This window comes from Nematolebias whitei, chromosome 15, assembly GCF_014905685.2.
Source record: "Nematolebias whitei isolate Nwh7 chromosome 15, NemWhi1, whole genome shotgun sequence".
In the NCBI taxonomy this organism is placed as follows: domain Eukaryota; kingdom Metazoa; phylum Chordata; class Actinopteri; order Cyprinodontiformes; family Rivulidae; genus Nematolebias; species Nematolebias whitei.
Genome location: NC_056512.1, coordinates 44,404,558 through 44,427,604, shown reverse-complemented (window position 1 = coordinate 44,427,604; position 23,047 = coordinate 44,404,558). Strand labels below are relative to the sequence as shown.

Sequence of the window (23,047 nt, the reverse complement as noted above, 5' to 3'; positions counted from 1 at the left end):
AGATCATAGAAAAGGCTGCCATCATGCTCGTCTGGGGTCCCTCTACATTCAGTCTAAGCCAGTGTAAAAATGTGCAATATATATTTGTTTGTTTGTATTTTACTTTAAAAAAACTCTGATGGGGTTCAAAATGCTGATGAAGAGCTACAACGTGCAGTTCCGGAGCGCACAGTGTCTACGGTCCCAACAAAGCGGCTGATGCTGGAAAATATCAGTAAAACGAAACGAGCACGAAGCGTCGTCCCATTTGTTGACTGGTAGAACATAAATATTCACAACGTCACAAATAAAGTAGGACTTCAGCAACGCATCCAAAACAGATGTTAATTTGGGACGAACAGTGAGATGTAAATATCCAGAGAGTCGTTGTGTCGTTTCTCTCCCTCGCTCTGAAACAACTATTCCACCGAATTGTTCAGGGGGTCACAGTTACTGAAAGCCAAGAGCTCAGAGGTCCGACGTCCAGCGGTTATCGTCATTAAGTTTGTTTTACGGTTTAAAGTCTAGTTTTATTTCAAAATGAACCCACTGGTGCCGAACTGAGCTCACCTGTGGGCCTGATTTGGCCCCCGGGGCCTCCAGGTGAATAACCCTGCTCCAAAACCTTCAGTACTTCAGTCCCTCTTGTGGGAGGGGGGTCTTCCAGAAAGCGAGTTTAACGAGTTAGTTGATCCTGAGTTGGGGGGGGGAACTCTGAAACTATCACCATGGTAACAGATTCTGTATAGTAAGCCTGCTCGATGACAGGTTTGTCTGACGAGCTGTCCGGCGTGACTTTAAGCAGAATTACTTCATAAAACCTGACGCTTGAAAAGGATTTCCTGCTCACCGTATTTTCCAACGTATAAGTTGCAGGTTTTTTTGCACAGATTTATCAATTCTGCGACTTATACACTGAAACGACTTGTGTACGATTTATTGTCTCCGCATTCATAACGCAGTTTTTGACTGACTCTTTAAATGTTCATTCATACCGACATGAACCAGAGTAAACGTTACCATTTACAGCCACTAGAGGCACAAGAGGGCTTTTGACAACTATCGGTAAGCGTATATGTTGTTCCTGTATCACTCCCCCCCCCCCCACCCCCACCACCAAACATTGACCATTAAAGTGCATTTATTAAGGAAAAAGTAAAACTGAGACACACCTTTTGTTATAATGTCGAACAAATAATTATTTATATGTCGTTCAATTTAAAAAAACTGCAACAGCGAGTTCTCCCGTGCGCGCTCCTGCCAATTGATTTTTGGCACAACACCGGCCCACGTTTCCCGGGGGTCAGCGGTGACGCATAATAAATGCAACTTTTTCCTCTTCGTGATGCTTTTGTTTTTGACTGATGCGACTTATACGCCGGAGAATACGGTAAATAAAATTTGCTCTCATTCGCAGATTTTTGTTTGAACAGCCGCGATTAATGCGCTGAATAAAACGTCGACACAAAATAAAGAGAAATAATTCAGATTTACTTTTTTAAACCCTCACAGTCCTGAAAATGCAGGAATGAAACTTTCACCTGTAAAAATTCGCTCCTTTAATTATCGACAGCAGAAATTCTGGATACGAATGACGTTAATGTATTTTCTGTTTTTTAAGTTTTAAAGAGATGCTGCCTGTATACCGCTGATGGTAATGGCTGAATAAGCTTTAGAGATGAACTGATATTTGTTAATGTTTGGTGGTTGTTTTTTGAAAAATTATAAGGATAAAAAAAAAAAATCTGTCCAGCAGCAGGTAGGTAAGTATAATGTATTTCTTTAAGCTCACAAATCAGTGTATTTTTTTTAAAGGATAAACTTTGTTTAAATGCTAAGAAATCAAATTATTATTAAAAACAGACTACATGAATTACAGCTCTGGGACTAAAGAGTTTAAATGAGCTGTGATGTCATCGTTTGTGCCCGAGTTCAAACTTGTATTAAGGAACGACCGGACCCTGTTGTTTCCTGCGGTTGTCATGGTGATTCAAGATGTCTGAGCTCCCCTGAGGACGGCTTTTTCTTGTGTCTAACCTCAACAGCAAGATATTAATATAGTTATTTACCCTTATTATTCTTTCTGGAACTGAAAACCTGGAGTTTCCCCGCTCAAGGTAAGTTAAGTTTGTTCAACGTGATTTCTGGAATACCTCCCTGGTATCAAAATGTTGCTTTTTAAGTTAAAGAGTGCTTCTTTTAACAAACCCCACACTCGAACCTTCACCAGGAGAGCTGAGTTCAGCGTTTTAACTCTCTGTTGAACCGCTGCCCTTGTTCTTGTTGCGCGTCAGAGGGAACGTGGACTTGCTCTGAGGTTGGGTCATTTTGCTGGCCAGGTAGACGAAGGGTTCGATGAGCGTGCGGCGGTCCACCACTGACACCTCCCACAGACGCACCTTCTCGTTCTTCGCCCAGTTCTGAGCGAAGTTGGAGTCGACCCTCCTCTCGTTCTGCTTGTCCAGCTTGTTGCCCAACACAACAATGGTCACCTGCGGGTCGGGATTACCAGGTTAGCTCCACATCATCTAATCCACAGCACCAACCTCTGCTGTAGCCGTGACTAACGAGCTGCATCTCGTGTGAACTAGCCCCAAACTAGGAGGTGGGTGTATTCAAATGGATAATTAATAAACCTCGTGAGTACAAAAAGATGAATAATCCACGTCTGTGGATACAATTCAATCTGTAAATCCTAGAATCCTTTGTCATTTTTTACTAAACCCTAACGTAACCTGATTAAAAGACGAGATTACAACAATATCCAGCAACCTGATAATTGTGGTGACAGTTGATTTACATGTACAGTTCATATTTTGCTGCAGAATGGTAAAGATAATGGATCGATGTATTCAATAGTGAAACGCATTTATTTTAAATTATGGTCAATTTCAATAATCCCACAAATTTTTATGTCACGAACTGAGATTTGCATAAAAATTAGTCCATAATGACACCATCTGGCAACCTTGGTAACTGAAATACCATATACCGTATTTTTCGGACTACAAGGCGCACCAGATTAAGCAAAACAAGTTCATTTTGACAGATTTTGAGCGCCGTGTACCACATAAAATTGGTTCGAGGTCAGTAAGCACAACCAGAATTAATACATAAGGTGCACTGGATTATAAAGCTTACTGTGGATTTTTGAGAAAATTAAAGGATTTTAATTGCGCCTTATAGTCCGACAAATATGGTAATCTTCCTAATATACCTCGTCATCAAACTTTTATAGCAGCATGTATTTAGAAATAATTCTGTAACTCATAACCTTTATAGTTTATTTTTAAAATCACCGTTTTTCTCTGCCAGCTGCCATATTGTCAGGAAATCCCTTCGTATAATGTTTGACATTATTTTGAAGCTTATGCACTTCCTTTCAAAATATAGGACTGGAATATTCAGTAACATCACTCCAGACTAATAAAAAAATCAAATTTTCAAACCAGCACCCTCTTTAATAAAGCTAGCTTGTTGCCAGGTGAATAAATCTCCCAATTTCAACAAACGTATCATTTTGAAGCTTTTCAGATGGAAAATTTGAAAATAATGATTCGATATTGAAGAATTCCTTATTGAGACTCATTTTACCTGCACAGCTCACGTATAAAAGTGCTGAACAGAAAAAAATATATGATTTTGACAAAGAATCCGAGGCTAAACACAAGCACAGGGATGTGTTCGTTTCTCACCTCTTTCTTGTCTCTGTGACGATCAATATCTTTCTTAAGGGCCTCCATTCGCTTAAAGGACTCTTTGCTGTCTATGCTGTAAACAAGCACGAAGCCATCGGCAAAAGTGTAGTAATGTCGGGGAAACTCCATCCCGTCCCGGAGTCCACGGGTGTCGTAAAAGCGCACCTGCTCTCGTGTTCCACGGTCCGTCTCCACTGAGCCAACGTAAATATCTTCAAGGGTCTCCATAGGCTCCGAGTCTGATACAGGATATACAAACACAGGACCGTTACGTTTTAAAAGCTGCTAAAACAAGCAGCTGTGTACCGGTAGTTAGAATATTTAAAAGTGCAATTTTACATGTTGTTCGTTGAAATGAAAAAGCAGTAAGTTGAGTATTATATGATGTTGGTAAAACGTATAAAAAAATCACCCAAACGTAACATAGATGGGTCTTTAAACCTACAGTTTTACTAAAATTTAACAACTTGTGTGTTAACGTGTGTTAAAGGTGTTCAACATAATGGTACTTGCTCCAGTTATTTAACAGTCAACAATGGTGTACCACAAGGCTCAGTCTTAGGACCCACCCTCTTTACAATCTATATACATAATGTAGGTAAAAACATCCCTGATGCATCCATACATTTCTACGCTGATGACACAGTTGTTTATTGCCGAGCTAAAACTGTTGCTAAGGCTTTCCAGCTTTTGAACTCTGCATTCAACAACATCCAAACAGATTTGTTCCACCTCAAGCTTGTCCTAAATGCTGATAAAACCAAAGGGATGTTTTATTCAAATTGGAAGTCGGTCCCAGCAGTTCTTCCTCTGATCTCATCCTCAAACGGTGTCCCCATTGAGTTTGTTGATTCCTATAAATATTTGGGTATCTTGGTCGACTTACATCTCTCTTTTAAGCTCCACGTGGAAAACTTGGTAAAGAAACTGAAAGTTAAACTGGGTTTCTTTTTCAGAAACAGATCCTGTCTAACTCTGAACGCTAGGAAACACCTTGTATCTGTGACTTTCCTTCCCTCCATTGATTACAGTGACTTTATTTACATGAACGCTCCTACAAGAACCCTGCAGATGTTGGATGCTGCAGATGTTGGATGCTGCAGATGTTGGATGCTGTCTATCATGGTGCACTAAGATTCATAACTGGCTGTAACTACCGTACCCACCTCTGTACCCAGTATTCACTGGTTAACTGGTCACCATTAACTTCACACAGACTCTCCCACTGGTACATTTCCATCTTTAAATCACTTCTTGGTCTGCTGCCTTCATACATCTCCTCCTACATGTCTCTGAGTGAGTGCAGCTACAGCGTGCGCTCTCAGGACATTATTACCTGCAGTGTCCCCTCAGTGAGGACTGAACTAGACTAAAGGACCTTCTCCTGCTCCGCTCCTGTTTCCTGGAATATCTTGTAAAAACATCTGAAGCTCTCGACCTTTGACCTCTCTAAGTGGCTTTAAGAATCTGTTGGACTCCTGGCAGGGACCAATGCAGACATGTTCCTGTTTTTAGTTTTCTACATTCACCTTATAATCTAGCTGTTTTTGTTACTTTTTTTGCATCTTATTTGTAAAAAATAAAAAATAAAATTTGTATGACTTTTTATAATTGTTTATTGTTGCTGTTGTCCATTGTTGTCATCACTCTTTGTTCGAATCAGGTCTCTCTTGTAAATGAGTCCTCGAGGCTCAATGGGATTTACCTGTCTAAATAAAGGTTGAATGAAAACTTGAGTTGACTTTCTAAAATTTTTTTACTTTCTTCTTTAGCAGTCTCTTTTAACTAGGTCAGCGAGGCACCGGAGCTTGGAGACATACCTACAACATGATTGCCATACAGTAATTGTTCCACAACAGCCGTTTTACCAACTGCAGTCTGGCCACATATTACAGCTTTGCAGCTTTTCCCCATGATGACTTCTTTCCAGTCACAAAATCTGTTGATGGGAAAAGATGAATAGATTGAACAATGCTGAATTAGTTAACGTAAAGTACAAGTCAACATCTTGCAGCACTCCTTCAGAGTCGGAGGTTCACTCCCCTTGTGTGAAAATCTATGAGTTTAAAGTGTGTGTTCTTTCAGTTTTCTTTATTTACCACCACATTTCTAGAATAAACTTCTGGTACATTCAAATGTGTCAACAACATTTTGATATTATGCATTTTAATATGATAATATCAAATTGGTTTTCAGTAATTAGGTTGGGCAATTTGGATCTCCCTCTTGTTGGACAATCCACTCGTTTCTATACACACACACACACACACACGCACACAGGTTTGTTTTGCTATCTTTGTGGGGCCTTTGCATTGACTTCCATTCATTTTTCATTCATTTCTATAGCCTAACCATGACCTTTATCCATAACCTAACCATTACCAGTACATACCTAACCCTAAACCTAACACATCCTCAATTCACACCTTAGTCCTAAACCTAGCCCCTAACCCACCAACGGGACTTCTTCTTATGAGGCCCGGGCTTTGGGCCCCATAAGGAGCAGTTGGTCCTCACAATGTAGTATAAGTTGGAAAAATGGGCCTCACAAAGTAGCATAAACAAGGACACACACACACACAGACAGACAAGCCTGCTTCTCGTTTGTTCCCAAGATGTGTAATGTTGAGACAGGTAACATGATTAACTTAAGTGAAAAGATATAATAAATCAGAGCTCCACCAACATAAGACATGTTAGCATCAAGTCCATTATGAAGAAAGCTAGAACTGACGGTTGAATGATTTATTGAAGCCTTAATCTGCTGGCTTTACACATAAACACCGCCTAATGAAATGCAACGGATGCAACAAAACGTAAAACATTATAATATACAGAATTACCACAAAAGACACAAGACAGCTACAAAAAAAATCCCGCAAAACAACCTCACCTTCTGCTAGCCTAGCATTAGCTTTCTATGCGGGACCATTAAAAAAAATCCCCAAGTACGAAAATTTTACATAATCTAAACCAGACCAAAAACAATGAGGACATTTCGTCAGATATACGCAGATCTGATGTTTGCTTGTTAATGGTTTTTATTTTCTATAACGGTTTAAAACTTACTGAAAGACGGCGTTTCCTCTCCCAACGGGCTACTTCCTGTTTACAATCTACGTCACGACCGCAGTGCGAAGCCCCGCCCATCCTCATTGACGGTAAAATGGCGACAGAGAACTGTAATTCAGTGAACACGGAGCCTGACATGGAACTGCTCAGTGACGAGGAAATAGAAAGGTGTGCGAAATGAATGTTTTGTTGTCAGTGACTTAAATGAATGAGTAACGTGGCGTTCAGGTGATACGTGTAATCTAGTAGCCTTGACATGTGTTTTCTTGTCGTACTTTAAGCTAACTAGCGTGCTACCGCTAACTGTCAAGCTAAAATTTGATCCTGGTTGTGTTCTGCTAACACTTCCAGCCGGATATAGAGGACCTGTGCATTTGTTTTGACCTGCGAGGTGTAAAAGTAGATCGGTCTAGTACATTATCATAACCACATTTTCAGAGTGGTTGATTGACACTAGCGTGTCGTCATGATTGAAAGTATGAAAGCCATCCAAATAAAGTAATGGCATGGTGTCACATGTTCCTGGCTCTGCTCTCCCTGCCTGCTTCACAAAATAGCAACTGGTTTTCTTGGAACAGGCATTTCTGCTCTGCAGTATTCACTCCTATGTTTAGCTAAGTGTGGCCAAAAACTCACAACATGCTCTGATGCTGTTTTATGATGAAATGAAATGAGTCACCAAATGCTCATCCCATTTGGAAAATATTCCAGTAAATTAAATATTTCAGATGGCAAGATGTTTAACCCTGACACAACGAATAACTTCTTGTCTTATGTTCTTGTTCTGTTGTCAAAGATTTCAGAACAGCCAGCCTATAGTTCTAGAACTGCTCCGCTCCAGGTGGCTGCATGTTGGAGCAGCTCTACTTTCATTCTGAGATTTTGCTTTTGGAAACTTTAATTCCTCTTTTTCTGGATGTAAATCACATTTTTTTGGATGATTGTTTCCTCTGGTATCGGATGCTGTGCAGCTGGAAGGATTTTTACTGAAACTTTTTAAATTTTGGACATTTGCTATGATGCGTAACCATGGCAACAAGGCAGTTTTCTACAATCAACAGCAGATGATTAACATCTCAAAAGCTCAAATAATATCTCAACTACAGCCCCAAATCTCAAATGAGTTGAAAAGGATGCTCTGTGGACGCATTCTCGTCTACCTGCCAGCTGTGCTTGAGTGCCTGACCACTGAGATCCTGGAACTAGCAGGAAACACGGCTCATGACAGCAGAAGGACGGGATCGTCCCTCAGCACCTACAGTCGGCTGTCCGCAGCGACGAGGAGCTCGGCAGACTGTTGGGAGGAGTGGCCATCGCACTGGGAGGAGTTCTGCCCGGCATTCGGGCGCTCCTACAGCCGGGAGGAACCGAGAGGCCAGCTGAGTCTGGGTGGACGGATCCGACGGCATCTGCAGCCAGTTTCTTAGGATCCACTGTGGGATGGACCTTTACAAGAGATCCTTCCTGCCTACAGCATCAGCATCTATAACGTCTCTTATTGAAATGAGGATAACAAGTTACAACAACAAATAATTTCCCTCTGGGATTAATAAAGTATTTTTGAATTGAATTGAATTTGTCTACATCAAACAAGCAGCACGTTTGGAAAGATTGTTACGAAATACTTTCACTTTGAGAGGATACCAGAGAAAAGTTGTCCTTGGGTGAGAAATGTGAACACAAACGAATCCTCATGGGCTGTGATTCGAGAACACTTGTTTTATAAAATGAAACTGAAAATTAAAAAAACAACCAACCATAGATCTGACAGGAATGTTTTATAGTGAAATAAAGAACGTGCACAAAAATACGTAAATGAATTGTGATTAAATGTCATTTTCATTTAAAAAAAAAACTTTTAACAAAGTTGATTTTGATAAAATAAAAGGTTTATTTTGTTGGAGAGCATAATGATTGGGTGCTTGATGAATAAAAATGATTGTGTGGTCTGATGAGAGCGAGGGGCGCATCTGGGTTAGACGAGGTTTTGCTTGATTGATTTGCCAGTTATTCCAACCATACACGCCCGTGGGAACATATTCTCAACAAGCTATAACAAATGCAACTTTGGACGGAAAAAAAAAGTTGAGCCACCGTTTAAATTAACCCCAAAAATTGTCACTAGGCCTGCACAATATAGTAAACATTTAGTATTGCAATATCAACATTTGCACAATAGCAATATTCCAAATAATCACAGAACCAAACTGCATGCAAAAAATATGAGTTTGGCCTAAAACTGACTCCCAGGCCAGTTGCAGGACTAATGCCTCCAACTGGCTCATTGAGAGTGGTGTATACATCGAAAGGACAGAACATGTTGGTTTACTGCAACTGATATCTCAGTGTTCTAGTTCTCCTAATATCGTTCGGCTCTAATTGTCACAATAATTAAAGCAGAAGTCGACTTTTACAGTATCTTCGTTTGAGGGACTTATTTGGCCACACAGTGATGTTCAAGTAATGTAATACTTCCTCCAAATCTTGCCTACCTCTATTCTGAATTTCTAATTGTTGCCAGATTTGCCTGATTTTTGTTTTTCTGCTCGCTGTAAACAGGGAAGCTGAGGGCTTCAAAGAACAAGGCAATGCTTTTTATATCCAGAAGGATTACACCGAGGCATTCACTTATTACACCAAGGCTATTGGTAAGTAATTGTTTTAGTATTCTTAGATTTATTTCTTCATTTGTTAGTATGCTTTTTCTTGTTGTTTAGGATGAAAAAAAATAAGTTGTTTTTTTTATTTAATTTCAGATATGTGTCCGAAAACTGCAAGTTACTATGGAAACCGAGCAGCCACACTAATGATGTTGTGCCGGTACCGAGAGGCTTTAGAAGACTCTCAGCAAGCAGTACGACTAGACAACACCTTCATGAAGGTGACTTGAGCAAAACAAGCCGTTAAAATATGTTGAAAGTGAAAACTGCTCTTTTGTTGTCTGTAAATGTATAAATACTTATTTGCTTCACAAAAATTTAAATGAGAACTTTCTTACACAGTTTATTTAACTGTGAAGCTGGTAAGTTTATCCACTTGGCATTATCACATCAAGTTTCTCTGCACTTCAGTTTCAGCACATTGTTGTTTTATATAAAAGCGAAAAGCTACAGTGTTTGTTTTTTTTTAGTCTTTTTGTGGGTTAATGTGTCCGTCTTGATGAATCTGTAGACCAATTTTAGTGGAGCACTGTGATTATTGAATATATGTCTACAACTGTTGAACCTTTGCAGTCAAGATGGCTACTACAACTTACTAAGCAAACCCACAAATGTATCGGTTTTGCCAGTTTTACAGATATTAAGTGACTTGTTGTGTCACTAGCTGGGAGGCGTTCTTAACAAGTACTCCAGTTTGACCAAAATGGCTCCGTCTCTGTCATGTCTCCGTCTAAAACTGGCATAAAAGGTGGCATGTGACGTGCATTCCTAACCGTTTGTTTTGCTCACAGGGTCATCTGCGAGAGGGTAAGTGCCACCTCTCTCTCGGCAATGCAATGGCTGCTCGGCGCTGTTTCCAAAAAGTTCTGGAACTGGAGCCGGATAACACTCAGGCCCAGCAGGAGGTGCGTTGGCATCAGTTTTTGGAGACGTGACAATTTTGACGTGATTATTTGTTATTTATAGTGGGAAGCTTTGATCAAACCGCTCCACGTACAGAACAGAACTTTCCTGCGGAGAAGCTTTTCAAGCAGAGCTCAATGAAGAGCTGTGAAACGAGTTTCAGGTTATTACCAGGGGTGCTGCCTTTGTTGGACTCGTTTTACAAACACCGAGGATGACTCAGACTAAAACTTTGTCTCGCAATTGTAAAAACTTCCACTTTGTCACCTGAAATACCTTTTTCAGGTAAAGAATGCAGAATCCATTCTTGAATATGAGAAAATGGCAGAGATTGGCTTTGAGAAGAGAGACTTCAGAATGGTGAGCTACTCACGTTTTCTTTATTTTTTTTTTGTGGTAGATTTTTGTACAAGTGCAGGAGAAACGAGCTGTAAATGCTGCGATTCTTTTCAGGTGGTGTTTTGCATGGATCGTGCCTTGGAGTGTGCATCGGCTTGTCACAAGTTTAAGATACTGAAGGCGGAGTGTTTGGCCCTGCTGGGACGATACCCAGAGGCTCAGTCTGTTGCTAGGTACGGACTTTTATTAAGTTCATTCACTTATTATGGAATTTCATAAAAGATGAAAATTAAATTAAGGGACCAAAAAATGATAAGTGTAGTTTATAAAATATGAAGCCGGATTGTTTTTTTTGTTTTTACTTGCAGTGTTATGCTCCTCACCGAAGACTTTGGCAATCTATACATGTTTTAAAAACAAATAATTTAAATGAGTTTAACATGTCAGTGAAAGTGGTTATCAGGCAGACAAAACATTCAACATTTGAAACGTCAATTACAATTTATTACATTGTTTTTTTCTCATTCTTTGTATTGATATTTATTGCTCGCCTCCAAACTGCAGTATTCTGCAAAATATCTGAACCGCTGGATCAGTCGCTATTAAACTTTCAACATATTCATTGGATGTACATCTGCAAATCATTAACTTCTGGAGTGCAAACACACAAATGTCTAATCCTCAGTTTTACATATGTAGAGCTATATTTTGGTGTGGTCATAACATCATTTACAAGGTTTTACATAAATATATATAGCTTCATCCTTTATTCGCATTAGATGATCTTAGTTTAAAACTTTAGCATGAAGGCGGTGGGCAACTTGCTAACTTTTATGTCTATTAAAAACATTTTTTCACATCTTAACTGTATCCTTGATGTATTCTGTCACGTAAAATCATAAAATTCTTAGTTTTTTTTTTTATTATAGCTTGAATTTTTTTATGTTAAACGTAACGACAGCAGATAAAATGTATGTACTTTTGCTCCTGCTGTCCTGCCGTTTCAGTGATATTCTCCGAATGGACTCCACTAACGCAGATGCTCTGTATGTGCGTGGTCTCTGTCTGTACTACGAGGACTGCATCGATAAGGCGGTCCAGTTCTTCGTGCAGGCCCTGCGCATGGCTCCCGACCACGACAAGGCTCGGCTTGCGTGTAGGGTAAGTAATTAACCTTACACGTGGGATTTTTAAAAATCATTTAGGGTTTGTTTGGAGTTCGTTGAAAGAAACGGGTAATAACCTTTCTTCCATTCCGGATATGTTTGTTGCTGTGATGTCTCTGGATGGATTTAAGGCAGTTGTCGTTTTACTTTTTTTTTTTTTTCTAAGAATGCTAAAGCACTAAAAGCAAAGAAGGAGGAAGGGAACAAGGCGTTCAAGGAGGGAAATTTCGAAGCAGCTTATGAGCTGTACTCTGAGGCACTAACAATAGACCCCAACAACATCAAGACCAATGCCAAGCTGTACTGTAACAGAGCCACTGTTGGATCTAAGGTAAACAGCATCTGCACAGTTCTATTAATTTCGTTGGACGTGAAATTAATCAGTGTATCCTCGACTCTAAATCTTGTTGCACAAACCTGATGGATGGATTATTGAGCATGCATCAAGACAAACCTGATGGTTATATTTTAAGATTTGCATAATGTACTGAAATGTTTAAATAAGTTGGCCACGTGTCCTTTCTTCTTTCGCATCATTAGAATTCTGCTTTGGACACTAAACTCACTAATACCTTTGTATTTTTTCCTTGGAAGCTGAAGAAACTAGAGCAGGCCATTGAAGACTGCTCAAAGGCCATTAAACTGGACGAGACCTACATCAAGGCCTATTTAAGGAGAGCACAGTGGTATGTCAAGGATTTCTAACTTGCGTGTTATTTCAGACACAAAAACACTTTCATTTGGTTTTCTAACGTTAACTGACACTTGACACGGTCATCATGTTGTAAACTTTTGGATTTTGTTGAGGCAGGTGAATAAACGAGATGTTTTCTTCCAGCTACATGGACACAGAGCAGTACGAAGAGGCAGTGAGGGACTATGAAAAGGTCTACCAAACAGAAAAGACAAAAGGTGAGGACCTGAAAGCTGAATGTATCTGATGTAGCCGAAAGCACTGATATCACAGAAACTTTGGCCTGTTGAATTGCACAGCTATGAAAAATATTTTGCATTGAATCTGTTGAAGTAACACCAAAAATATGTGTTGATCGCCAAACTTTGAGCAACAAATCATTGGATGCACCGCTACAACTGATTTTTAGACTTTTGAAGTCAACTTGATTCAACATGGCTGCCGCAGCTACCGTATTTTCCGGCCTATAAGTCGCAGTTTTTTTCCCATATTTATAAACCAATTTTTGGCTGAGGTACAGTGTATGACCGTTTTCATTCATTCTGACATTGAAAATGTTGAACACTGCCATTTTCAGCCGCTAGATGGTATTCGAGTGGTATGGCATGCCGTTACATTATGTAATAGGTAAAAGTGGCTATTAATGACACAATCAGCTTGCCATAGTCTGCCACCTTCGTCCAGCCCCAGGATCATGCCTGAAGCAACTGAAATCGACTTCATTTTTCTGCGCCGCCCCGGCAAAATGCAGCTAATTTGACCATTGAAGTGCATTTATTAAGTCAAAGTTCAACTGAGACACACCTTTACTATAATGTCGAGCAAACAAATCATTGTTTTTAAGTGTTCATCTTGTTAAAGTCCTCCCATGCACGCTCCCGCGGCCTCCATTTGGCAGCCAATCGATTTTTGGCACAACACCGGCCCACATTTTCAGGTTGTCAGAGGTGACGCGTAATAGATGCGAATTATACGGTGAAGCGACGTATTTATGTTTTATTTATATTTGGACTGATGCGACTTATACGGCGGAAAATACGGGAATCAACTTTAGCCACACAAAACATCTGTAACTCAACAAATCTTTGGCTAAAATGATGTGCAGTGGTAGTTGAGCTTTGTGTTCAATTTGTTTAAAGCATTGACTTGACCTGGTCTGTTGGCAAAGCAACGTATGAACCACTGAACAGACTGGGTTCATGTGAACCTGCTGGTTTATTTTTCATCCCGTAGAACACAAACACCTCCTCAAAACGGCTCAGCTGGAGTTGAAGAAAAGCAAGAGGAAAGATTACTACAAAGTGCTCGGTGTGGAGAAGAACGCCACAGAAGACGAGATCAAGAAAGCGTACCGCAAACGTGCTCTTTTACATCACCCAGGTGCTTTCGCTTACCATAAACCCACCGTGATTCGTAGCATAGAAAAGCACAGAATAAACAGGTATAACTTTTATTTTTGTCTATTTTTTTATTATTTTATTTTGCAGACCGTCACAGTGGCGCTAGCTCTGAGGTGCAAAAGGAAGAGGAGAAAAAGTTTAAAGAGGTGGGCGAGGCTTTCAGCGTGCTTTCAGACCCAAAGAAAAAGGCTCGCTATGACAGCGGGCAGGACCTCGAGGACGATGGCGCGAACATGGGAGGTCAGCACCTGGGCGTACCTCGGGGGGGGAGGTCTTGGGGGTGAACACGTTTAAAGTTTCGCAGTGAAGTGGGGAGACGGTTCATTCTAACTGAAACGTCGTTTGTGTTTTCACCACCAGATTTTGACGCTAATAACATTTTCAAGGCGTTCTTCGGAGGACCAGGAGGATTCAGCTTTGAAGGTAATTCATGTTTTGTTGGAAAACAAAGGCTGTGCATTTAATCCACTTTGTTGCTTCGACTTGATTTTTGCTCCAATTTATCACAGAAACAGCATAATGGACAAAAAAAAAACATTATTAAAGCTCTTTTTATTTATTGGCCGTTATCGGTGTGAGCCCGTTCTTTCCAGTGGGAGGGGGTCAGACACGTAAAACCCCGCTGGGCTCAGAAGTAACATTTATCCACAAGAACAGTGTTTATAACGAAGCAATCTGTGTCTAAAGGATGTGTGTGATTTGAGAGAACAACTTTTCCAGATGTTTTGGTGGTGCGTAAATGACTTGGACCTCACAGGAAAATCTGTGAGGACTCGAACCCTCAGATCAGACAGAAAATACGTTGTGACTTCATGAAAACACACCAGGAGAAGCAAAACGTGACTTTATTGCAATTTTTTGTGTGTGTGTGTGGGGGGGGGGGGTGTAAGTTGATCTTAAATACGTTACTTGTTACTTAAAGGTTTTAAAAAGTGTCAGGGCGGGAGAGGTTAAAGTTCTCGTCACCGTGACGATTTCTGTCATCTGTAAAATGAGGAACGAACGTGTGGTGTCTCGTTAAAGCCGTCCAATCTGACCACGATTAAACGGACGCTAAAGAGAACCACAGTCACAGTTTTACCCAATCAGGGCGGGGCGGGGCGGGGCCTGCTGTCTGATTCACGGTGAGCTCAGGTGTGAGCAGCAGAGAGAAGCCAAGGAGGACACCTGCTACCTGACCACAAGCGCCCGCCCCGTCATAAGGTGATGACGTCAAGTTATTAAACGTCTGCGCACGTGACCAATCACAGCAGCCGGGGGGAGATAACAGGACTGATGCACCGTTACCCCCTCCTCCCGCACTGCGCCCCCGACCTCCCTGGGTGTCCGAGAGAGAGGCAGAGTGCCCCGCTGTGGAACCGTGCACCTGCGTGTCTTTCACGTTGAGACAGTCTACTGCTTTTTAGTTCTTATAATTAAACATTAACACTAAAAGATAAATATGTGACGAACATGTGTGTCTCCGTTTAACTTGTTTTTTCTCAAACTTACAAAGTTCTCTCTGTGAGAAGTGTTTATAGTTTATCATAAATATCTGATAAACTTGCTTTTATTTAGAATTACAGTAGTCCCTCACTACTTTGCGTTTTTTCAAAATAAGATTGGACATGACACACAACTGGCTGATTGATGGATGTTCCGCAGATCGACATGGAAATTTTATTTAAATGCTGCACATTTAGTAACCCAGAGCAGCAGAAAAAGTTTCCTCCTGCACCTCTGTGCATCCCATATTGCAGGATAAACTTCCTGCTGCAGCTGATCAGCTGTTCTCCCTGCAGAGTGGAGAAGTGGGCGTGGCCAAGAGCGCCTGCAGATGGCAAAGAGCAGAGGAGGCAGGGAGCTGAAATCATGACATTCTGCTTTTTTAGCGCGTTTAGAGTTTAGAAACGTTGTTTAGAATATTGCAAGAGTGCGGGAATGGTTTAAGATGCCTTTATATATATATTTATATATAACATAACAATAATGTATATAATAATTTATATATAAATATAATAAAAAAATAAACTGCTGCTTGATACTTGTACTAATCAACAAAGTCCATGCTCAATAATCCAGGTATACAATCCAACAATTTTCAGTCAGGTCATCTGGACGTTTTTTTTTTTTTTGTGCTGAAACGTTTCAACTTCCATCCAGAAGGCTTCATCAGTCAAGGAAACACAAAACTGATTCTCCCCCCCCCACAGCTTTTTTCACTTTGTAAGCTGTTAGACGACTGCTCTAACCACTCGGCCACAGTCATAAGAGAAGGCATATAAATTGAAAAAATAAATAAATAAAGGGAAGAAAATTATGTAAAAAAAACTAAAAACAGGAACATGTCTGCGTTGGTTCTTACCAGGAACTGAACAGATGTTTAAAGACACTTAGAGAGGTCAAAGGTCGAGAGCTTCAGATCTTTTTGCAAGATATTCCAGGAAACAGGAGCGGAGTAGGAGAAGGTCCTTTAGTCTAGTTCAGTCCTCACTGAGGGAATACTGCAGGTAATGATGTCCTGAGAGCGCACGCTGTAGCTGCACTCACGCAGAGACATGTAGGAGGAGATGTATGAAGGCAGCAGACCAAGAAGTGATTTAAAGATGAAGATGTACCAGTGGGAGAGTCTGTGTGAAGTTAATGGTGACCAGTTAACCAGTGAATACTGGGTGCAGTGGTGGGTATGGTAGTTACAGCCAGTTATGATGATAGACAGCAGTGCTTGTAGGGGCGTTCATGTAAATAATGTCACCGTAGTCGATGGAGGGAAGGAAAGTAGCAGTTACAAGGTGTTTTCTAGCATTCAGAGTTAGACGGGATCGATTTCTGAAATAGAAACCCAGTTTAACTTTCAGTTTCTTTACCAAGTTTTCAACGTGGGGTTTGAAAGAGAGATGTGCATCAACCAAGATACCCAAGTATTTGTAGGAATCGACAAACTCAGTAGGAACGTCATTCAAAGATGAAATCGAGGGAAGAAGTGCTGGGTCCGACTTCCTGTTTGAAAACAACATCCTGTTGGTTTTATCTGCGTTTACCAGTTTGAGACGGAACAAATCTGACTGGATGATGTCGAAAGCAGACCGACTGCAAAAGCTACTCTGTACCCAGATAATGAACCGTGCATTTCAGATTATATTTATTTTCAGTAGTTTGAATAAATATTTTCAGTTATTTTAAGACCGTTCAATAGGATTGTGTCAAAGAAAAATTAAGTCCATTCACTTTCTTGAAGTGCACAAACTGCTACGTTTCCAAACTTTCACTCTCAATAATCGTGATTTTTTTTTAATGTTGCTGTAATTGAGCAGCTCTTCTCTAAGCTCTTGGAAATAAGTGTGTTTTCAACAGTAATTTTAAACTGCTGTCCCTAATTGTTTGATTTTTGTTGTGTTTCAGCATCTGGACCAGGGAATTTCTTTTTCCAGTTCGGCTAATTGGAGGAGCCGCCTACATAAACCATTACTACATCAGGATTTTGCTACAATGTCGACCCCTCAACCCATCATTTGTATTTATTGACTGACTGCAAGTCAGAATCTTGTCTATGCCGTTGACTGAATGAATGCAAACCAATGACCACACGCAGCAAATTATTTAACGGCCTTTAAAGCAAGGATATCAAGATGGCTCAGACTGAGAAGCGTTACTGGTTTTATCACTTAGTTCACATCCTTGCGCGACGAAACAAACTTGAAAATCAGTAATGGCTAGCAGCACTGGTCCAAAAAGTCTCTGAGTTTTTGATAAAGGAGAAAACGTGTGCAGCTGAGCTTCTTGGGATCCGTGCAGGAAGTGTCATTCTGGGGAAACTCGAGACGCAACGAGCAAGCTATTAATCCAGCTCATCTCAACTTCCTGCGTAGGGAGTTCTCTGTATGAAAGTTGGTAACTTGATCAGTGGTTTCTGATGAAAATCACTGAGCAAGCAGCACCTCCCCTTTATAAACAATCTGTCAGATCGACAGAGAGCTGCTACAAATTCGCACTGAAAGCTGCCTCTTCGTCATAGCCTATGGGAGCACTCCTTTTTTTTTTTGTTTTGTTTTTTACAAGTAAGAGCTGGAGCCTTAGACCTTCACATTCTGCACGGTCAAAGCACACTAGAAAGACGGCAGTGGAGACAAGTGCCGGCTTTGTCGTCCCTTTTTGTCGTCACCGGTTTTACGTCGTTGCCATTCACAGCTTGCTGCATTGTACATTTTACTGGAATGTAAAGTGTTGATTTGTGATGTCGGATTTTATTTTTTCCATTTTTTTTAATTTGCATATGTATATTTATTGTAAGTTTGCTGTCTTGTACACGTTTGACAAGGCAAAACTCAATGAGCCTTTCTGACTAAAACACAATACAAAAAGATAACAGGTTTGCATGAAATGTGCTAAAAGGTGGGTTATGCTGCTTGTGTTACCAGACCGTTTAGTTTTACTCGATACAAGAGAGAGGCATGAGAGCAGGAGTAATGTTATAAATGTGGTCTGTGTTGGTTTTTCACAGCCAGGCTGGGCTCTGTGGACTTTGAAACGTGGCAAATTTCACTTACTTCCTGGTAAAGAACTGTGCTCGTCTTTGCCCTCAGCTTTTCTCCTCTGGAAGCCGTCTCATTGAAATACCAGCTGTGTCAATAAAGTTGGCCGCCTCTGGGTTTCCCTAACATTGTTTAATTTTATATCCAATTTTATTATTATAGCAGTATGTTTGTGACATTAGCAAAGTATCTCATGAAGCGCTGGACTGATTTTAATGAAACTCAAAAGTAATCTTTGGGTGTACATGTACAACCAATTACCGGTACCTTTAGGTGTCAACCTGATTTGAGATGGCCTTCTGACTTAACCGATAGCAAAAATGGCTATAACTTGGATTTATTTTACAGATGTGCTAAAATTTGGTGGAATAGTAGCTGGGAATAAATTGCAAGGTACTCCCAAGTTCTGCTCATTACACAATATGTTTGCTTAAAATTTTACCATTAACTCTTGGACTCAACCCAGCTCATCTGTTAGCAAAATATCTCATGAACCACTGCGTTGATTTAAATGACACCTTTCTGAAGTGATCAATGCATGGTAATATAACTGATTCTTGAGTAATCATACTCGAGATGACCACATATTAGCAACACGTTCTGTGAATGGGACACTGACATCTCGCGAGAAAACACGAGATCACGCAGTTCGGTCTACCGCCACCAGAGGCCGCCATTTCCCCACTTTTTGTGTGTGTGGTTGCTAGGATACCAGTGAACGGAAGCTTTGCGCACATGCAGTAAATTTCTTTCTGAAGCTCGTTTTGAAACGCGAATTAAAAGCAAAAATGTCAGACCCAAATAAAGACGGCGCTGGTCAAAGCTCCAAAATGTCATTCTCCACTTTGCTTGCGGACGGGGAGTGGAAGTTCGTCAAAGAAGATTACGAAAACGCGATAAAAAGCTTCACGGCGGTGAGTATTTTGTTTAGGGGGTAGCCTAGTTAGCTTCACACACTCACACAAAAACAAAATGTAAATGACCTACATCTTTGTTTAGGCGCTTGCTTTAAGTCCTGACGAGAAGAACTGCCTCGTTTCTCGAGCCAAATGTTACATGAAGTTGGGACAGCTTGGAAATGCTTTAAAAGATGCTGAAACTTCTCTTAAAGATGACGAGACCTTTTGTGAGGTATCTGCAGCTGCTTCCACTGACTGAGCTGATGGAGCCGTCAGTAAAACTCTTGACCTTTTCCAGGGGCTGTACCTGAAGGCAGAGGCTTTGTTCCTCATGGGGGAGTTTGAATTCGCCTTGGTGTTTTACAGCAGAGGATTCAACATCCGTCCACGCAGGTTCAGGCTCGGTTTGCAGAAATCACAGGAGGCGATCGAGAACTCCATCGGCTGTAAGTAAAGTGTCATCAGGCCACAGGCCTCAAGCTGCACAGTTTGATCCTGTCATCAGGCCACAAGTCTCAAGCTGCACAGTTTGATCCTGTCTCCAACAGGTCCTTCCACTGTGGAGCTGGAGATTAAAGGAGACCTTTCATTTCTCCAAAAAGAAGAAGAGGCAAGTCCACTTCTCTTTTACTAACTGTTTCCAATATGCACTCAATCAGGGCAGGATTTAAAAAAGTGTGGGCCCTTGGGAGGCCCTATTTACAGACTACAATGTAACATTATAGGTGTGTTAACACCAAGATTTTTAGTTGCACAGAGTTTTTAACGTACCGGTACTCCCACAGTCCAGTCTTGAAAATCTGTGACAACTTTCCCCTGAAAATAGTCACAAAGTCATTGTGGGCGACTTGTCTGCCCCTCTCTCCTGAATCTAGTGTTTCAAGTGTTTTGACCGACCTGATGGATGGCTCAAAAATCAGCACATAATTTGACTCTGTGGGATTTTAAAATTAAATCTGGGAAGGAACCCTGGTGATTTGAAAAAAGGCTTTCGCTGCTTGTTTATTTCTTTTTTGTCCATTTTCCAGTGTTGCCACGACGCTACTTGGGTCTCCACGATCTCTGTGGTTTTCCAAATAACGTGTGTGTGGCCTCAGTTTGGTCAGGATCGTCAAACTGCTGTTGCCTGAAATTTATATCCAAAGCAAACCCAACACAGTAACAGGCAAATAAGTGAAATGAGGTCATAAAACTTCTACCATCGTCTGTCACCGTTTCCAAAAAGGCCATGGCTAAGTTGAAAACCTTCTCTTCACAAACTGAAGTTTGACTGATTCTTGTAGCACCTTGTCAAGTTGCCAGTTGTCCCTGCTACTAAAAACAACGTTTCACTTGATGCAGAATATATCCTACTCTCTCTTCAGTGTTGTCACGTCGCCTGCCTGCAAATATTTGACTAATAAAGTTCACCTCTTACATTTTTTTCTTTTCTAATGAATTTTCTTACAAATGAATTGGACTTTAAAGCATTTAGTAATCAGTTTAACCAGTTATGTCCTCTTATGTTTCTGAATTTCTAACGTGTAAAGAGAGTACATCCGATCACCGTTGTTCAGGATCAGATGAACGAGAAAAGACGTGACGCCCCAAAGACCTACAAGAATGAGAAGACCACCAAACAGCTTCTGGGAAAGTTTTACAGCGACAAGAAATTTCTAGAAGACCTGATGAAAGATGAAGGTGCAGCATTCTCATATTATCTGCGTTTGTTCACACATCTTTTATTTGGTCTTCGTCAGTACACCGTGGTTTTGCCCAAACAGCATTTTTCTCTGTCGTTCTTCTTCACCTTATTCATTTTTGCTCTGTGGCGAGACTATTTTAACTGTTTTTATGCTGTGAAGACTTGGCTAAAGGTGTGACAACGCGTGGGGAACGAGTGCAGGACATCATCGAGGGCTGCATCACGTCGTTTGAGAAACACACTGAGCTCTGGAGTCAGGAGAAACCAGTTTCCCTTCGAAAACAGAAACCTTCAGCGAGTTCAGCAGAAATGTGTACGTCTTCTGAACCGGCTCAATTTATGCTGAAAAGCCTCGATGATACAGAAGCAGGTAGGATGAGCTCCCGGCCAAACATGAAACTTACTGCCTTTTTTGTTGTCGTCGTTAAAAAATAAAGCGTTTTGTTTTTAGCCACAGAGAGGACGTCAGCCGATGAGGAAAACCTTCTGGAGAAAGCAGAACAAACATAGTTTTCATTGATTTGTGTTGATCCTGCCCTGAAATTTATTTATGTCTTGATTTTAAACTGTTATTTTTGACAAAAGTTACATTTGTACTGTGAATATTTTCGGTGTGGTCTGAATCTTTTTTGAGTCTGCTTTTTGTTCAATACATAAATAAAACAACGATTGCCAAATATTTGTACTTTAAATAGAAACGGGGAAATTCTGACGCACACTTCTATATTAAACGTGATTTGCAGTAAAAGCTGACTTTTCTCTGCTAACCTACCTATAGTACTTGTTGGAGCGTAATATAACAGGAGATTTCCTTTGTGCTGACTCGTAATGTGACACCGATAGTTTCATTTATACCGATGACTGCTTCTTGGAAATGTCCTAAAAATATTTGTGCAATAAATAGACAAAGACATTTTTACTACTTATGGTCAAACAGTTTTTTTGATCTGTTTAACTGGGGAAGTCTTGATATTACAGTAATAAACTGCCTTGTGTTTATGCAAATGAGACTGACTTTTAGGGATACGACTGACATGTTTGGCACGTGACTAAGTTTGCATATACGATAAGGGACTTTTGTCCATATTTTTAAATAATGGCATGTAAATATTTATCACCCCAGTGCAAAATTAGCTCAAACTGTCCACACAAACGCAAGAAAATGTCTACAAATGAAAAACACAAAGAATGTATAACAGCTGTAGTATGTGGAATAATACACTTGTGTGTAATGGTCCAGATAAAAAAAAAAATGCTTGTACAATAACACCTTAAGGTACATAAAAATTCACGTTTGTTTTTCTTGTACATGGAAACATAGATGTGGACTTCTTGTCCATGATTTCCTCTTTGATTAACTGAACTTGTAGGAGTAAATTTTCTGTAAGAAATTTCAATTCCATTCAACTTCCTGCCGTTCGTTGCTTGATCACCCCCAAAAAGAGGCTAAAATGATGGTTCAGGATGACAAGTACCTTGGGATCCCACATGTCGTTGACAAATATAACAAGGCCACAGGTAAGTCATCCACAACCAAGTACCTATAAGTAAATCAGGTCCTGAAGAGCCTGATGAATGGTCAGAACAGAGTCCAAGTCATCAACCCCTGCAGTCATCAGATACCATGCGATCGCTTGGCACAAGGACGAGCTAATTATGACAAGAAAGCTCACGTCACACCACAGCGGAATGTAACGATTCAAGGTTCTTTGTCATTCACATCACATGTGGTACATGAGGTGGAACGAAATTGTGTTCACAGGGTTGAAGCTGTGGAAACTGGAGGTCTCGGTGTTGCCAGTGGCCGCTGGGGCACTATAGGGACTGTGAACCCCCAAACTGGGAGAGTAGCTCCCACAGATCTTAGCAAAAATCTAAGAGATTAATGTCCAGAAGAAGGAAGACCTAGGAACAGCTACTGCAGAACTCTGAAGCACCAAAGACCTGAGTTTGAAGTGATGGAACCAAACATGTGGGAAAAGACTCCCTCTGAGATCAATAAAGTATCTATCTATCTATCTATCTATCTATCTATATATATA

The 23,047-nt window shown here is 40.6% G+C and overlaps 3 protein-coding genes across 3 annotated transcripts; 2 read left to right on the top strand and 1 right to left on the bottom strand.

Annotated features, from left to right (window-relative positions):
- Positions 1–2,035: 2,035 nt before the first annotated feature.
- nkiras2 (NFKB inhibitor interacting Ras-like 2) lies at positions 2,036–6,808 on the bottom strand. Its single transcript, XM_037689268.1, has 4 exons — positions 6,747–6,808; positions 5,498–5,616; positions 3,675–3,916; positions 2,036–2,471 (listed from the first exon to the last, which is right to left on the bottom strand). Exons 2-4 carry the CDS (start codon positions 5,589–5,591, stop codon positions 2,229–2,231), a joined length of 579 nt encoding a protein of 192 aa, XP_037545196.1. The 5' UTR covers positions 5,592–5,616; positions 6,747–6,808; the 3' UTR covers positions 2,036–2,228.
- A 6-nt stretch (positions 6,809–6,814) lies between these two features.
- Positions 6,815–18,121, top strand: dnajc7 (DnaJ (Hsp40) homolog, subfamily C, member 7). Its single transcript, XM_037689267.1, has 14 exons — positions 6,815–6,917; positions 9,309–9,397; positions 9,506–9,630; positions 10,201–10,314; positions 10,598–10,672; positions 10,766–10,884; positions 11,659–11,812; positions 11,984–12,148; positions 12,412–12,503; positions 12,656–12,729; positions 13,745–13,891; positions 13,999–14,151; positions 14,272–14,334; positions 17,293–18,121. The coding sequence occupies exons 1-14, from the start codon at positions 6,844–6,846 to the stop codon at positions 17,328–17,330; spliced, it is 1,482 nt and encodes a 493-aa protein (XP_037545195.1). The 5' UTR covers positions 6,815–6,843; the 3' UTR covers positions 17,331–18,121.
- A 1,131-nt stretch (positions 18,122–19,252) lies between these two features.
- Positions 19,253–21,613, top strand: odad4 (outer dynein arm docking complex subunit 4). Its single transcript, XM_037688618.1, has 7 exons — positions 19,253–19,336; positions 19,422–19,553; positions 19,620–19,767; positions 19,870–19,931; positions 20,851–21,001; positions 21,166–21,375; positions 21,457–21,613. Exons 1-7 carry the CDS (start codon positions 19,253–19,255, stop codon positions 21,513–21,515), a joined length of 846 nt encoding a protein of 281 aa, XP_037544546.1. The 3' UTR covers positions 21,516–21,613.
- Positions 21,614–23,047: the final 1,434 nt, after the last annotated feature.

What these genes read in the sequence shown, in the direction of transcription:
- nkiras2 (XM_037689268.1), bottom strand. Translation starts at nt 5,591, where the DNA reads ATGGGGAAAAGCTGCAAAGCTGTAATATGTGGCCAGACTGCAGTTGGT. An exon ending in GTATGGCAATCATGTTGTAG is followed by an intron (nt 3,917 to 5,497) that starts GTATGTCTCCAA and finishes ATCCTGTATCAG; the next exon opens with ACTCGGAGCCTATGGAGACC. An exon ending in GTCACAGAGACAAGAAAGAG is followed by an intron (nt 2,472 to 3,674) that starts GTGAGAAACGAA and finishes CCCGACCCGCAG; the next exon opens with GTGACCATTGTTGTGTTGGG.
- dnajc7 (XM_037689267.1), top strand. Translation starts at nt 6,844, where the DNA reads ATGGCGACAGAGAACTGTAATTCAGTGAACACGGAGCCTGACATGGAA. An exon ending in AGGCTCGGCTTGCGTGTAGG is followed by an intron (nt 11,813 to 11,983) that starts GTAAGTAATTAA and finishes TTTTTTTCTAAG; the next exon opens with AATGCTAAAGCACTAAAAGC. An exon ending in TGCTCTTTTACATCACCCAG is followed by an intron (nt 13,892 to 13,998) that starts GTGCTTTCGCTT and finishes TTTATTTTGCAG; the next exon opens with ACCGTCACAGTGGCGCTAGC.
- odad4 (XM_037688618.1), top strand. Translation starts at nt 19,253, where the DNA reads ATGTCATTCTCCACTTTGCTTGCGGACGGGGAGTGGAAGTTCGTCAAA. An exon ending in CGATAAAAAGCTTCACGGCG is followed by an intron (nt 19,337 to 19,421) that starts GTGAGTATTTTG and finishes ATCTTTGTTTAG; the next exon opens with GCGCTTGCTTTAAGTCCTGA. An exon ending in ATGACGAGACCTTTTGTGAG is followed by an intron (nt 19,554 to 19,619) that starts GTATCTGCAGCT and finishes GACCTTTTCCAG; the next exon opens with GGGCTGTACCTGAAGGCAGA.